The sequence below is a fragment of the Zea mays genome, chromosome 7, assembly GCF_902167145.1.
Source record: "Zea mays cultivar B73 chromosome 7, Zm-B73-REFERENCE-NAM-5.0, whole genome shotgun sequence".
In the NCBI taxonomy this organism is placed as follows: Eukaryota; Viridiplantae; Streptophyta; class Magnoliopsida; order Poales; family Poaceae; genus Zea; species Zea mays.
The window spans coordinates 90,704,666-90,719,410 of record NC_050102.1 but is presented as its reverse complement, the minus strand read 5'-3'; the positions used below and the strand labels follow the sequence as shown (position 1 = coordinate 90,719,410).

General features: G+C 44.1%; 2 protein-coding genes across 2 annotated transcripts; both read left to right on the top strand.

The window, feature by feature from the left end:
- Window positions 1-6,689: 6,689 nt before the first annotated feature.
- LOC109940864 (uncharacterized) lies at window positions 6,690-8,516 on the top strand. Its single transcript, XM_020541201.2, has one exon. The coding sequence runs from the start codon at window positions 6,961-6,963 to the stop codon at window positions 8,224-8,226; it is 1,266 nt and encodes a 421-aa protein (XP_020396790.2). The 5' UTR covers window positions 6,690-6,960; the 3' UTR covers window positions 8,227-8,516.
- Window positions 8,517-8,588: 72 nt separating this feature from the next.
- On the top strand, window positions 8,589-14,002 carry LOC542393 (phosphoenolpyruvate carboxylase 4). Its single transcript, NM_001111968.1, is given in 10 exon segments — window positions 8,589-8,862; window positions 10,044-10,435; window positions 10,517-10,601; window positions 10,708-10,930; window positions 11,111-11,214; window positions 11,300-11,387; window positions 11,487-11,641; window positions 11,727-12,725; window positions 13,008-13,394; window positions 13,497-14,002. Coding segments are annotated over 10 exon segments (2,904 nt in total). The 5' UTR covers window positions 8,589-8,688; the 3' UTR covers window positions 13,794-14,002.
- Window positions 14,003-14,745: the final 743 nt, after the last annotated feature.

Here is a 14,745-nt window from a genome sequence, read left to right as displayed (position 1 = left end):
CATCAAAATTAACCTATGCAGATCATTAAAATTAATAAGAACATGGCTGGGAAAAGTAAGTGATCAAGGGCACAACTTGCCTTCAATGAGCTCCTGCTCAGCTATCTCTACTTGTTGAACCTCAGAATCCACAGCGGCTTGTTCGACTACTCGCATCAACACAATACATACATAGTATAGCATAAATTAACATCACATCAAACATGCAAATAAAATACACAGTAAAAATCTACACATTAAAATGAAATCATAGGAACTGGAATCACTAAATTTGGAGTTATAGAATTTAAGTTATGAATTTTCTAAGATTTAATGTGATTAAAATAGGGTTAAATGATAAATAAATTTTCTAACAGAGTTCATGTCAAAACAGTGACTCTAAGTGTTAGAGAATAATATTACAAAATTTTAGAAACTGGAATGGCTCAATTTGGACTAAAAATGGATTTTCTATGATTTATACAAGTTCCAGGGTTTATTTTCATATTGAAAATCCAATTTCTATTTCATTTAATCCATTTAATTCACTACTGGACTGGGCCTCATTTACAAAGAAGTGCAGGGGGCTCAGGGTAAGAATCCAGAGACCCAGCGCATAGTGACTAATGGACGGCGGGTTTATTTCAATGAAACCAAGGGGCTCTTAAGTAAAATGGACCCGCGAAGGGGTACGGGTGATTCCTGGTCGTCCGATTAAGCGCGGATGGCGCGAATTAGGTCTATCCTCGATCGAAACGGTACGCAATGCTGCTCATCGGATTCGAGATCGACGGCGGATATCTAATGTTGCACGATCTATTCTAGGCCGCCCGATCTCGATCAGACGATCCCCGGCCCCATGGCCCAATCGTTGCCGTGCGCTAAACTGTGGCCGTCGATCAATAAACGAACGGCCCAGATTTTTCCCCCCAATCCCAGTCCGACAACGGCGGCGCCCAGGGTTGCCCACGGCGGAGCCATGGCCGGCGCTGCCCAGTTCCACCATTCTCGCCCCCATTCCCCAATTCGATCACCACTACGCGATACAGGGATGAAAACGAACATGATCGAGCAATCATACCAGAGGAAATTCGTCGCGCAGGGTACCGATCACAGGCAAGCGGCGGATGGCAGTGCTACGGCGAGAAATTGCCGATGGTGCAGTCGGTCCGTTGACGCGCTCGGTGCTCGGTGAGCATCCACAGTGGCAAACGAAGTCCCTGGACTCCCACTCGGAGCACGAGCGACGCTGACGGCACAAAGTGACCACGGCGGGCCCGACCCTAGTGGCGGCGGTGGTTCTGGGGAGCTAAACACGCACGAGGAGGTAGAAGGAGGGGAGGAGGTCGCGAAGATGGTCCAAGGTACCCGTGGTCGAGCTATTATTGCCCCATCGGGCTGGTCAGTTGGCGCAAAATCCGGACGGCGGTAAACGCGGCGGCGGCAGATTCGCAAGGGAGGTTCTGAGCAGGGCGGCGTGGGTGCGATCCTGCGGTTGCGCGCACTTGTGAGGCTCCAGGCGAGGTCGAGTCAGGGGTGGTTTGCGCTCGGTCAGCTGGAATTGCGCGCGCCAGCGGAGATGGTGGTCAAGCGGTGGATTCGCGGAGATCGCGCAGTCCGCCCATGCCGCGCATATCTCGGGAGGTAGGAGACACCTGAGCGATCGGACCCACCAGTCATCGTGAGAGCGCAGGGAGCATGCGGCCGACTGCCCGGGCCCACAAGCCAGTGAAGACGTGAAACATGCGACGCGCACGCGTAAGGAACCTGGGCCGCGCAGTGCATTTTGGTTACTGGGCCGAAATGAAGAATTCTGGGCCCAGGCGCTGCAGTTTCTGTTTTCCTTTTCAGATTTTCATTTTCCTTTCATTTCCCATTCAAATTAGCTCAAAATTCAAATTCAGATGTTTTGTGGCAAACCTTATCCACAGATTATATTATGTCATGACAAGTTCTAATTTGGGGATATATTTATATATATTATTTATAGTTATTTTTATTCATATGTAATACTCCCTTCTTGTTTTCTCATTTCTAATTCCAAATTCAAATTTAGGTTTAATCCAAATCTTCAACTCTCTATCTTCAACATTATATTTTTATTAATGTTATTGTTTTTTTTGTATTCAATGCACACACAAAGCTCCAATATGATGCATGGTTTAGTAGCATATCTTTTATTTGTTTTTAAATATGGTGTTACAAGTGATGGCATGTAGATATAACAAACACACATAAATAAAAGAAAATAACTTTTCTCCTCTTATATTATCTTCTATAAATTGGGTATTACACTAGCCGCCCCGGCCCATTAACAATTTCTAGTTAGGTTAGGCTTAGCCGCTTAGGCGTGGCTGCAGCCTGCAGTTTACCCGGCCAGCTGCCAGGCGCCCAACCACGGCTACGAGTACGACGCCACGACGGTCGACGGGACGATGCCCTCCCTGGCCGTCGATTTGACGGCGCCACCGTGCCTGCTGCCAGAGTGCCAGGTGCCTTCGTTGGCCGCCCTCCGCCGACCGCCGTGCCTGCTGCCAGGTGCCTGCGCCGACCGCCGTGCCTACTGCCAGGTACCTCCGCCGACCGTCGTGCTTGCTGTCGTGCCTGCTGCCTGTGCCAGGTGCCTTCGCTGATCTCCGTGCTTGTTGTCGTGCCTGCTGTCAGGTGCCTTCGCCGATCGCAGTGCTTGCTGTCGTGCCTGCTGCCAAGTGCCTGCTGCCACGGACGTGAGAACTGAGAAGCAGAGACCGAGCGAGCAGCGCCAAGCAGTAGAGACAGGACAAACAGAGCAACTAAGCCTAGCCAGGTCAGGTGCCTCCAGTCCTCCACCGTGAGTCCGTGAAGCAGAGCTGCATATGCTAGAATATTTTCACTAATGAATTAATGGGTGAACATGTTGCATATGTCTGAATTTTTGTACTCATGATTGGTAGTGCCATGGATGTGGATGATATAGCTGATATTGAGAATGAGTCCAATGAGAATAAAGTGCAAGCCCCAACCCCAATTATGGAGGATGTCAATGCTCACAGTGATGACCAAGTTGTTGGTGAACCTTCCGCTGATGCTAATGTTGTTGCTACCCCTTTACTTGGAAAGAAGAAGAAATTCTTGGGTGTTGTTAATCGTGTGGTGAAACAACGAACCACTACTCCTTTGAGCAAGCTCAAGGTATCCAAGGTTGTAGCATCAAGCAAGGATAGAGCTATTGTTTTAGTGCCATCACTTGCAAAAGGTTTGTATATTTTTAAACTTGCACAAATTAGTTTCGCAAGCTTTATGCAACTAGTAATTTTATGTTAACATTTGTTTTTTGTTACAGTTGTGCAAAGCGCAAGTGCTAGTCAAAGTGCAAATGCAAGTGCAAGTCCAAACGCTCCAAGTGGAAGTCAAAGCGCAAATGCAAGTGCTAGTGGTCAAGAAAGTATTGGAGACAACGAAGAAGAAGAAGAAAATGATGTCAAGATTGGAAAAAAGCTCACTTCATGGGTGTGGGAGCACTTCACAAGGTATGAATTAGAGGTTCAACAATCTGATGGTTCCACTGTTAAGCAACCGTGGGCTAAATGCAACAGATGTGCACATAAAGCTAGGGCAGAAAGTGCTAATGGTACAAAGGCTTTTAGCAACCATTTAAAGTTGAAGCATCAAATCTTGAAAGGTCAACAAATTCTTAGTCAGAGTGGAAATGTCATAGCAACATATAAATATGATGAGAATGCTAGTGTGAGACTTCTATATTATGCCATAATCATGCATGAGTATCCTTTCATTATTGCTCAACACAAGTACTTTTTGAAATTCATCAAATCATTAAGACCATCATTTCCTATGAAGTCTCGTGTTACTGTCCGTAAAGAGATCATGGATCTTTATAAGGAGCAAAAGAATCTGTTGTATGCACAATTCAGTAAACTTCCATGTCGTGTTAGTTTTACTATGGATACATGGACATCTATTCAGAACAAGTCATACTTGTGTGTTACTGCACATTGGATTGATGATAATTGGAATATGCAAAAAAGGATTATCAACTTTATGCATGTAGAAGGCAGCCATGGAGGAATAAAATTGAGTGATACCTTTTATGCAAATGTGCTGAATTGGAACCTTGATAAGAAAATGTTTACTCTTTCTTTGGATAATGCTGCTGCAAACAAGGTAGCTGTTGATATAGTGACTCAAAATGCCAAAGAGTTGCTTGTATGTGATGGAAAATTCTTTCATGTAAGATGCGCAAATCATATATTGAACCTAGTTGCTAGAGATGGGTTATCATGCATTGGAAGTGCCATTGGAAACATTAGACAGTTTGTAACAATTATCAAAAGATCACCTTTGCAGTTGGAGGCATTTGAGAAGTGTGCTAAAGAATGTGATCTGGACCCTAAAAAGGCTCTTTCCTTAGATGTTGCTACTAGATGGAACTCTACATACATCATGATTAGAGATGTCATTTACTATAAGAATGCTTTCGATCGTCTTGCTAAAAAAGATAAGGACAAATATGGTCATATCAATCCTTCAAGCACTGAGTGGTTGAATGCTGCAAATAACAGTAAGTGTTTGAAAAAAATTTATGATGTCACATTGCTTTTTTCTGGCACTTCATATCCTACTGCAAATCATTTCTTTCGTAAGTTTTCTGAGATTAAAATGGCTATTGCAAGATGGTGTGATAGTAGTGATATGATGATTTGCACAATGGCATTTTCTATGAGAGCAAAGTTTGATAAATATTGGGAAATGAACAATGTAGCTTTGGCAGTGGGAGCATTTCTTGATCCTAGATACAAACATAGGATGGTTGAGCTATATATGTCTAAGATGTATGACAATGATAAAGTTGAGTTAGAGAAGTTGGTATTCATGAATGTTATCAATGAACTATTTACATATTATTCTTCTGTCATCACTGCAAAATCAACCACAAAAACCACAAAATGTGTTAGTTCAAAAGAGAGCGAGCTTGTTGCAAATAAAAATACTTGTTTGGTGGATGAGGAAGATGATGAGGTTGATCTTGATGAGTTGTATGCAACAACAAGCAATGAAAAAAAGGTGTCAGAATTGGATTTGTATATGAGTAAGGAGCTAGTGAAGGTCAATGACAACGAAGCAACATTTGATGTCCTATCATGGTGGAAAGGGCAAGTGATAAGTTTTCCTATTCTTTCAACCCTTGCTCGTGATGTTTTGTCTATGCAAGTGTCTACTGTTGCTTCAGATCTGCATTTAGCTCTGGTGGACGCATTGTTGATGCATTCCGTTCAAGGCTCAAACCAGAAATTATTGAGGCATTGGTTTGTTGTAAAGATTGGAAGATTGCTTCAGAGAAAGGTATTGCTATATTTATAACTTTATGATTCACATCATCATTCAAGACTAATAATATGTTTTATGTTAATTTCAGATTTGGAGATTGAAATTAAAACCTTAAGTGAAGCTATGAATGCCGTTGACTTGGAGGAGGATGCTGCAATTGAAACTTGAGATGTTCAAGTTCAAGTTACCATAGAATATTGCTGGTTGTTTGGTTGTTGGAACTATGTTTTCTTATTTGCACTTCTTCACTTGTGCTGTTCTGAACTTGACATGATCAAATGACTATATCTATTGTGATTTGTGTTGTTTCATTTTGTGATGTGAAAGTGTTGAACACTTGAACATGTCAATTAATGTCAACTATCTACTATCTGTTATATACTTGTGGGCTTGTGGATTATGCCTAAAAGAGGGGACATGCAACCGATTTTTTTAATATTATGGTGATGATTTCACAATGTCCTTGTGATTGGTAACTTTGAACTGCATGATGTCAATAGGTTTTCTTTCCTACATTTGATCTATCATATGCATAATTCATATCATCGGGACGAACTACCCGACAACTATCTGGTACCTACCCGAGTATTATCCATTATCCGTTTATTACCCGCCCGGATTATTACCCGATCCTGTCCTGTATCCGTCCCGAATCTTAATTACCCGTATCTGGTCCCGTATCCGAGAGAAATACATTAGGGTAGGATACGGGATGACCCTGTATCCGGCTGTATCCGGCCCGTTTTCATCCCTAGTGTCCCTAGTGTCCCCTCCCCCTCATTCGCTCCCTGCCGTCAACCCTCCATTATAATGCCACTATCAACTCCTCTCGAGATTATAGCGTTAGCACGAGTTATATACTAGTATTAATAATTCATATTTTAGTTCAATTTTTTTCCCATTTCAAGTGTGGACCATCAGCAGATCTGAAACATTGTACCCATGTTCAAGTGTCCCCGTTCTCCTATGGGGAAGTGAATCCCTATGGGGAAGTGAATCGGTGCCGTACATGTGGACACACAACACAGATGTCTCTCGATGAGTATAGGCTGTTCTTCGCTTTGCTAACAAACCCCTGGAATTAATCCGATAATAATAAAATTAATATAAATATGAAATAAAATAATGTGCATCCCGTACATTCGCTTGGACCTGCCTGCAACTAAAATGCTAAGGCTGGTGCCAGTGCGGGCGGCAGCGCGGGCGAGAAGAGGCCGCTGCCGCCCGCGCGCGGGCGATAGGCGGGCGAGAGGCCGGCGCCGGGCGATGGCGCTGGCGCCCGGCGAGAGCGGGCGATATCGCCTCGCTCTCGCCCGCGCTGGAGCGCCCGCCCGGGCGAGAGGCGGGCGAGAGGGAGGCGAGAGGGAGGCGAGGCACTGGCGGGGCGAGAGCGCGGGGCGATAGCGCGGGCGAGAGCGACGTGGCGCGATCTGACTGGTCCACGTGTCGCGATCTGATTGGTCCACGTGTGCTAGCCGTTGCAACTAGCCGTTTTTGACCGTTTGGAGTCCAAAAAATTCGAAAAAAATTGCAAAAAATTACAAATTTCATCCCCAATCCCTCTATATATATCCCTACCCGGGTGGAGCTCATTTCACACACCATTTCATCTCATTTCTCTCTTCCAAACTCGCCTTTTCTACTCATCTTCACGTCATGTCTTCCTCGAGCACAAACTCAAGTGAAGGAGCCGAAGGGGGAATGTGCAATGCATTGCAAGCAGCCATGGAGGAGGCTATGCTCAACCTCAATGAAGAGTCGTCGAGCAGGCCCAAGCGTCGTCGACGCTACATCAATCGTGATCGTGAGTCTGCCCATGATCGGCTTCATCAAGACTACTTCGCCGATGACTGTGTGTATCCTCCAAATTACTTTCGGCGTAGGTATCGCATGAGGCGACAACTTTTTTTGAGTATTATGCTTAGATTAGGTGAATACTCTCCGTATTTCACCCAAAGAGAAGATGCTCTGGGTCGACTCGGGCTCTCTCCCCTACAAAAGTGCACCGCAGCTCTGCGCTTGTTAGCCTATGGATCCGCTGCAGATTCGATAGATGAGTACTTAAAGCTAGCTAGATCAACTGCATTAGAGTGTCTAGAGAAGTTTTGTGAGGGTATCATTCATTGTTATGAGGAGGAGTTCTGTCGTCGACCAAATGTCGCGGATATTCAGCGTCTACTAGCAAAAGCAGAAGAGCGTGGCTTTCCAGGCATGCTAGGAAGTATCGATTGTATGCATTGGCAGTGGAGGAATTGTCCGGTCGCCCATGCCGGTCAATTCACAAGGGGGGATATCAAACATCCCACCATCATCTTAGAAGCTGTTGCATCGTATGATCGGTGGATCTGGCATGCTTTTTTTGGGGTGGCCGGGTCCAACAATGACATTAACGTACTGAATCAGTCGCCATTATTCAAGGATGTCCTTCAAGGTCAAGCACCCATAGTGAACTTCATGGTTAATGGACATGAACACAATATGGGATACTATCTTGCCGACGGCATCTACCCTTCCTGGCCGGTGTTCATCAAGGGTATTCCGCTTCCACAAAGTGAGAAACATCAGTTATTCACAAATGCTCAAGCAGCATGGCGCAAAGATGTTGAGTGCGCTTTTGGAGTGTTGAAATCTCGGTTCAACATTATAGCAGTTCCTGGACGTTCTTACTCTCAACGTACTCTTGGTTTGATCATGCGTGCATGTGTCATTTTGCACAATATGATCATCGATGACGAGCGTGATGCCGATTTAGACGAGACATATGAGACAGTTGATTCTACAGTCGGCCCGTCGATCTACTACAATGCAACCCCGAGCCTAGCAGCTAGGATTCAAATGGACAACGAGATGACGGACACATCGATGTATACACAACTACTAAATGATTTGGTTGAACATGTATGGGGACATAATAATCATTAGATTTATGTAATTTTCTATTAATTATTATGTATTTTTAAATCGTCATGTAATTTTATTTTAATTATTACGCAATTTGTAATTTTTAATTCAATAAAAATATTATGTTGTGTGTTTTCTGAGCGTTGAAATAAATCCGCGTGAATTACTTAATTCTGAAATAGAAAAGCTGATGTGGCTATAGCCTGAGGCTGTAGCCTGCTGCAGCCTGTGCACTGGAGCAGCAGAGGCGAGAGTGGAGGCGAGAGCTGACGTGGCAGTGGCGAGAGGGAGGCTGTGCACTGGACTCAGCCTAATGCTTTCCATCCTTCCTCCGTCTATAAAGTGGCCGCCAGAATCCGCTCCTCCTACTAAAGTACTACTCTGCCCTCTCCTGGCTCCTCTCCTTCCTGCTTGGTTTTTGCTTTCAGCTCTTGAACCGAATCCACTGCCGCGGCGCTTAGCATTGGGGACTAGGGGGCCGACATGGCTGCCTTAGGGGCGAAGATGGAGCGTCTGTCGTCGATCGACGCGCAGCTGCGGATGCTGGTGCCGGGGAAGGTTTCGGAGGACGATAAGCTCATCGAGTACGACGCTCTCCTCCTCGATCGGTTCCTCGACATCCTTCAGGACCTCCATGGCGACGACCTCAAGGAAATGGTACCTATTCTTCCTGCAACTTACGTGTCCCCACTGGTTCCTATACTATTGTGTTTTGTTTTATTGGCTCGGGCTTGCGGTGCAGCTTTAATCTTGGGTTGGATCCAAGTAATCTAGTTCAGTCATGTGTCCTGTACCTGTTATTTTACCTTTATTTTGTATTTCATATATATATTTTACTTTTCGTTCTTTTTTCCTGAGAAAAAAAAACAGTGAACAAGTATCAATATTTAGTCAAAAAGAAGGCATGAAATTAAGGTCTTCTTTGTTTTCTTTTCAGAGTCCACACCTCAGGTTTAAATACAAGGCGGTTGATTTCCTGCTTAATTTGGTGTGGACAAGAATAGTATTCTTTTAGAATATAAAAAACATAGTGGATGACTAGGTGCTGGATTCACGTTCCTAGTGTTCCTTGTTTTTTTTTCGTTATTGCTCAAAGATTGGTTTCTTTTTTCAGTGGTAAAGGAGACTGACCATCACAGATCTTTTGATTGATTGGTCGGATAGGTTCGAATTTTTAATCTCAATCATATCGGTAGAAACATGGCTTTATTTGTGGAAAATCCATTTGTAACAAGTGTGGATCTTTAGTTGTTATATATATTCCTGGTCCATTAACTGACTTTGGACCGATTGATTGATTGAAACAATGAAACCTGCAGATTCCACGACATCCTTTGACTGCTTGACTTTTCATTTTCCTTTTCGATGGCAACACATAGTGGGCACTGGGCAGACTTTATCCCCAGGCTCCAGCAACTTAAACTTTACAGCTGATTTCAGAGCTTCTTCTAGAACTGGCATATCATGTTAACCCCTGTAGCACGTGAACCCCTGTTATCTTTCTAACACCTTCCGTGACAGAACATGGACACCTAGAACGTATGACAGTCAGCTAATAGGCAAACTATGAAAAATCTTGGATCAAAATAAAGCCTCCGTTCAAGTGGGCTAATAAGGCTAAGTTCTTGTATTGTTCAGTAAGTGTGACTTACCGTATTAAATTTATTTGACATGGCCAGTTGGCAGCAATACTATAGCATATGTAAATTTATTTGGGATTGATATGTGGATTGAGTACGGTCACTGGTAGTAAAAAATCCAGAAACAGACACAGACCTATCTTCTTTCTCTCTTTGTTAATCATGTATGGTCATTAATTGAGTCCTCTTGCTGATTAGGTTCAAGAATGCTATGAGGTAGCTGCTGAGTATGAAACAAAACATGACTTGCAAAAGCTTGATGAACTCGGGAAGATGATAACAAGCTTGGATCCTGGGGACTCTATCGTGATTGCTAAGTCTTTCTCGCACATGCTTAACTTGGCCAACTTGGCTGAGGAAGTCCAGATAGCCTACAGGAGGAGAATCAAGCTCAAGAAGGGAGACTTTGCTGATGAGAACTCGGCAATCACAGAATCTGACATTGAGGAAACACTTAAGAGGCTTGTTGTTGACCTGAAGAAGTCACCTGCTGAGGTATTTGATGCCCTCAAGAGCCAGACTGTTGATCTGGTTTTGACTGCACATCCAACACAGTCTGTGAGGAGGTCACTGCTCCAGAAACACTCGAGGTTAGTTTGCCAACCAGTGCATTGTAGTTGACATGCACAACTTCGTTCAGCCTTTAATCTTGATCCCAATATTCTTATCAGGATACGCAACTGTTTGGTTCAACTCTACTCAAAAGATATCACTCCGGATGATAAGCAGGAACTTGATGAGGCTCTGCAAAGAGAGGTACTTCTTTCAATCTAATTTTATTACCTAAAATTCTTTGAAGCTTGAGACCAAAGAGATTAATTCTTAATTTCTTACCTGAATACCTCTCTCTTTCTTTTTCAAGATCCAAGCTGCCTTTAGAACTGATGAGATCCGAAGAACACAGCCCACTCCCCAAGATGAAATGCGTGCTGGTATGAGCTACTTCCACGAAACAATTTGGAAGGGTGTTCCAAAGTTCTTGCGCCGGGTTGATACTGCATTGAAGAACATTGGGATTAACGAGCGTGTTCCTTACAATGCACCTCTTATTCAATTCTCTTCTTGGATGGGGGGAGATCGTGATGGTGAGTGACACATCTCTACATATTTGTCTTGTCTTCTCATGGCATTATATTAAATATGCAGTATTTGCAGCACCTATTATTATCTTTGTTTCTAGTGGTTAGGAAGATGATTATTCATTGTGCCTGTGTCTGCGGTTTGCACCTCTGTCCTATTCTAAAGCAATGTCTCTACAAATGCAGGAAATCCAAGAGTGACACCAGAGGTTACCAGGGATGTCTGCTTGCTTGCCAGAATGATGGCATCAAACTTGTACTGCTCTCAGATTGAGGATCTCATGTTTGAGGTGTCTATTACTTTAATAATCAGAATATAGTTCATAACATCATTTATATCAGAGGATTGGAGTTGATAGATTGAAATGCTTGCAGTTGTCTATGTGGCGATGCAGTGATGAACTGCGCATGCGAGCTGATGTGCTGCATCTCTCCACTAAGAAGGATGCCAAACATTACATAGGTAGCTACCAGTGACATCATTAGGTCTTCTTAATGATGGCATGTTGTTATTATGCCATATTTTTGGCATTGTAATGATTTTTCTTCATTTCTACTGTAGAGTTTTGGAAGAAGGTTCCTCCAAATGAGCCATATCGGGTGATACTGAGTGATGTCAGGGATAAACTGTACAACACTCGTGAACGGTCACGAGAGCTTTTATCCAGTGGGCATTCTGATATTCCTGAGGAAGCTACATTGACAAATGTTGAGCAGGTTGAGAATTAACCAGTAATATTCAGAAAATAATATTGATTTTTGTTTTTCCTCAGCGGGTTCTGATAGATGCCATCTTTTGTAGCTGTTGGAGCCCTTGGAACTATGTTACAGATCACTCTGTGCTTGTGGTGACTCTGTAATTGCTGATGGAACCCTTCTGGATTTCTTGCGTCAAGTGTCCACCTTTGGACTCTCCCTTGTGAGGCTTGACATTAGGCAAGAGTCAGATAGGCATACTGATGTCCTTGATGCCATCACTACATACCTGGGGATAGGATCTTACCGTGAATGGACTGAAGAACGCCGCCAAGAATGGTTACTGTCTGAACTTAATGGCAAGCGCCCTCTGTTTGGCTCAGACCTTCCCAAGACTGAGGAAATTTCTGATGTTCTAGACACATTCCATGTTATTGCTGAGCTTCCCTCTGACAATTTTGGTGCGTATATCATTTCCATGGCGACAGCTCCGTCGGACGTCCTTGCTGTTGAACTCCTCCAACGTGAGTGTCATGTGAAAACACCACTTAGAGTAGTCCCGCTGTTTGAGAAGTTGGCCGATCTTGAGGCTGCCCCGGCTGCATTGGCCAGACTGTTCTCAATAGATTGGTACAGACAGAGGATCAATGGCAAGCAGGAGGTCATGATTGGGTATTCAGACTCGGGCAAAGATGCTGGTCGCCTCTCAGCAGCTTGGCAGCTATACAAAGCTCAGGAGGAGCTCATCAAGGTTGCTAAGGACTTTGGTGTGAAGTTAACGATGTTCCATGGACGTGGTGGGACTGTTGGAAGGGGTGGTGGTCCCACTCACCTTGCCATCTTGTCCCAGCCACCAGACACGATCCACGGATCACTCAGGGTCACTGTGCAAGGTGAAGTCATTGAACAGTCATTTGGTGAGGAGCACTTGTGCTTTAGGACACTGCAACGTTTCACGGCTGCTACCCTGGAGCATGGCATGCACCCACCAAATGCACCAAAGCCAGAATGGCGAGCCCTTCTTGATGAGATGGCAGTTGTGGCAACTGAGGAATATCGGTCCATTGTCTTCAAAGAGCCACGCTTTGTCGAGTATTTCCGCCTTGTAAGTCCTTGATCCCATCGATTGCCATACTACAGTAACATAAAAAGATGGGGGTAGACCAGTACTGGAGGCTCCACCTGAGTGGTGTCTAGAGATACTACAGTAACATAAGATGCAAAAACAAACTTTTGAAATAGGTCTGACCTGATACTTAATATTAATCTAGCACAATGATTTACTGAAGAAACTATCTTTTGCAAGCCTAAGTAAAATGGTTACTGAAGCATTCGATTTGACCCCTACATTTAGCGAGTATTTACTTTGTGATGTTTGTGTTGACAGGCAACCCCTGAAACAGAGTATGGTAGGATGAACATAGGAAGCAGGCCATCCAAGAGAAAGCCGAGCGGAGGTATCGACTCACTCCGAGCAATCCCATGGATCTTTGCTTGGACACAAACGCGGTTCCACCTCCCGGTCTGGCTAGGATTTGGAGCCGCATTCAAGAATGTCCTCCAGAAGGACATCAGGAACCTCCACATGCTCCAGGAAATGTACAATGAGTGGCCATTTTTCAGGGTGACTATTGATCTGGTGGAGATGGTGTTCGCCAAGGGTAATCCTGGCATTGCCGCACTGTATGACAAACTCCTCGTTTCAGAGGAACTGCATCCATTGGGTGAGAAGCTGAGGGCCAACTATGAGGAAACCCAGAAGCTTCTACTTCAGGTCTGTTGTCCAGTCCAAAAGATGATACATTTCTTACACCTTGTTTTCAACTAACATTCCAACCTTTTACTATATACAATGAACTCCATTTTGGTTTCTCAGGTTGCTGGGCACAGGGATCTTCTGGAAGGTGACCTCTACCTGAAGCAGCGGCTCCGCCTGCGTGATGCGTACATCACCACCCTGAACGTCTGCCAGGCCTACACCCTGAAGCGGATCCGTGACCCGGACTACCATGTCGCGCTGCGCCCCCACCTCTCCAAGGAGATCATGGACTCGACCAAGGCTGCGGCGGAGCTGGTGAAGCTGAACCCTGGCAGCGAATACGCACCGGGGCTGGAGGACACCCTCATCCTGACCATGAAGGGCATAGCAGCCGGCCTCCAGAACACCGGTTAAACCACGAAGAGGGGATCTTTTTTCTCCTCCTGATCATTGGCTCTAGGTCCTTCGTATTTTCGCGGATTGTAACTTCGGCCACCTCTCTACACCGTGAGGAAATAATGGTGGTTTCTGCAAAAGTGGTGGTAAATAAAAGGGCGACAACTATCTTGTTTTTCATAGTAACTTATAACTTTACGATGCGATAATGGAACATGGCTTGCGTTATCTGTTTCTCGTGAAGCATTTTTGCAGGCAGGCTCTGAATTGGAGAAAATTGCATTTTTAACACTGCCAGTGTGCAGTCAATATTACACAGTTCAGTTAGAACCTTATATATTGGACGGCACATTTCAGAATCAAAGTATCTTTTGTGTTTCGTGATAATATTAAAGGCTGTAGATATACATTGATATGGGTTGCTAGGCAGGGATGAAAACAGTAAATCATTTCGTTTTTATATTTTTCTCGGAAAACGACATTGAAAACGATAACTTCAGAAATAGAAATGGCATCAGTAATTCGAAAACATCAAAAATTTGATATGAAAAATACATCGATCATGGTCTAAATTGGTAAAAATTATAACATGAACTCTTAATTGACTTAAAAATTCACACAAATCACACGTACATATAGAAATTAGTAATAATACAAAATTAGTGAAGCGAGTCGGGAGGGTCGCCATGTGTAACGACCGAAGCAGAGGTGAGTTTGGTATAGTAGTAGATCTAGAGATCTATGTGGTTATAGAAGCATTAGGGTTAATCTGGGCCATTGGGTGGCTTTTCTTTGATTGTAATCTGGCCCATTTAATGGCCTATAAATACTTGTACTGATAAATCGTCAGAGATCACGAATTGAATAAGAAAGGATTAGTCACAAACCTGTCTACTTCTTCCTCACCACTGAAGCTTCTTCCTCACCACCGAAGCTTACCAGGGAAGCTGTCGATTCATGCTGTCGCGGC

What these genes read in the sequence shown, in the direction of transcription:
- LOC109940864 (XM_020541201.2), top strand. Translation starts at nt 6,961, where the DNA reads ATGTCTTCCTCGAGCACAAACTCAAGTGAAGGAGCCGAAGGGGGAATG.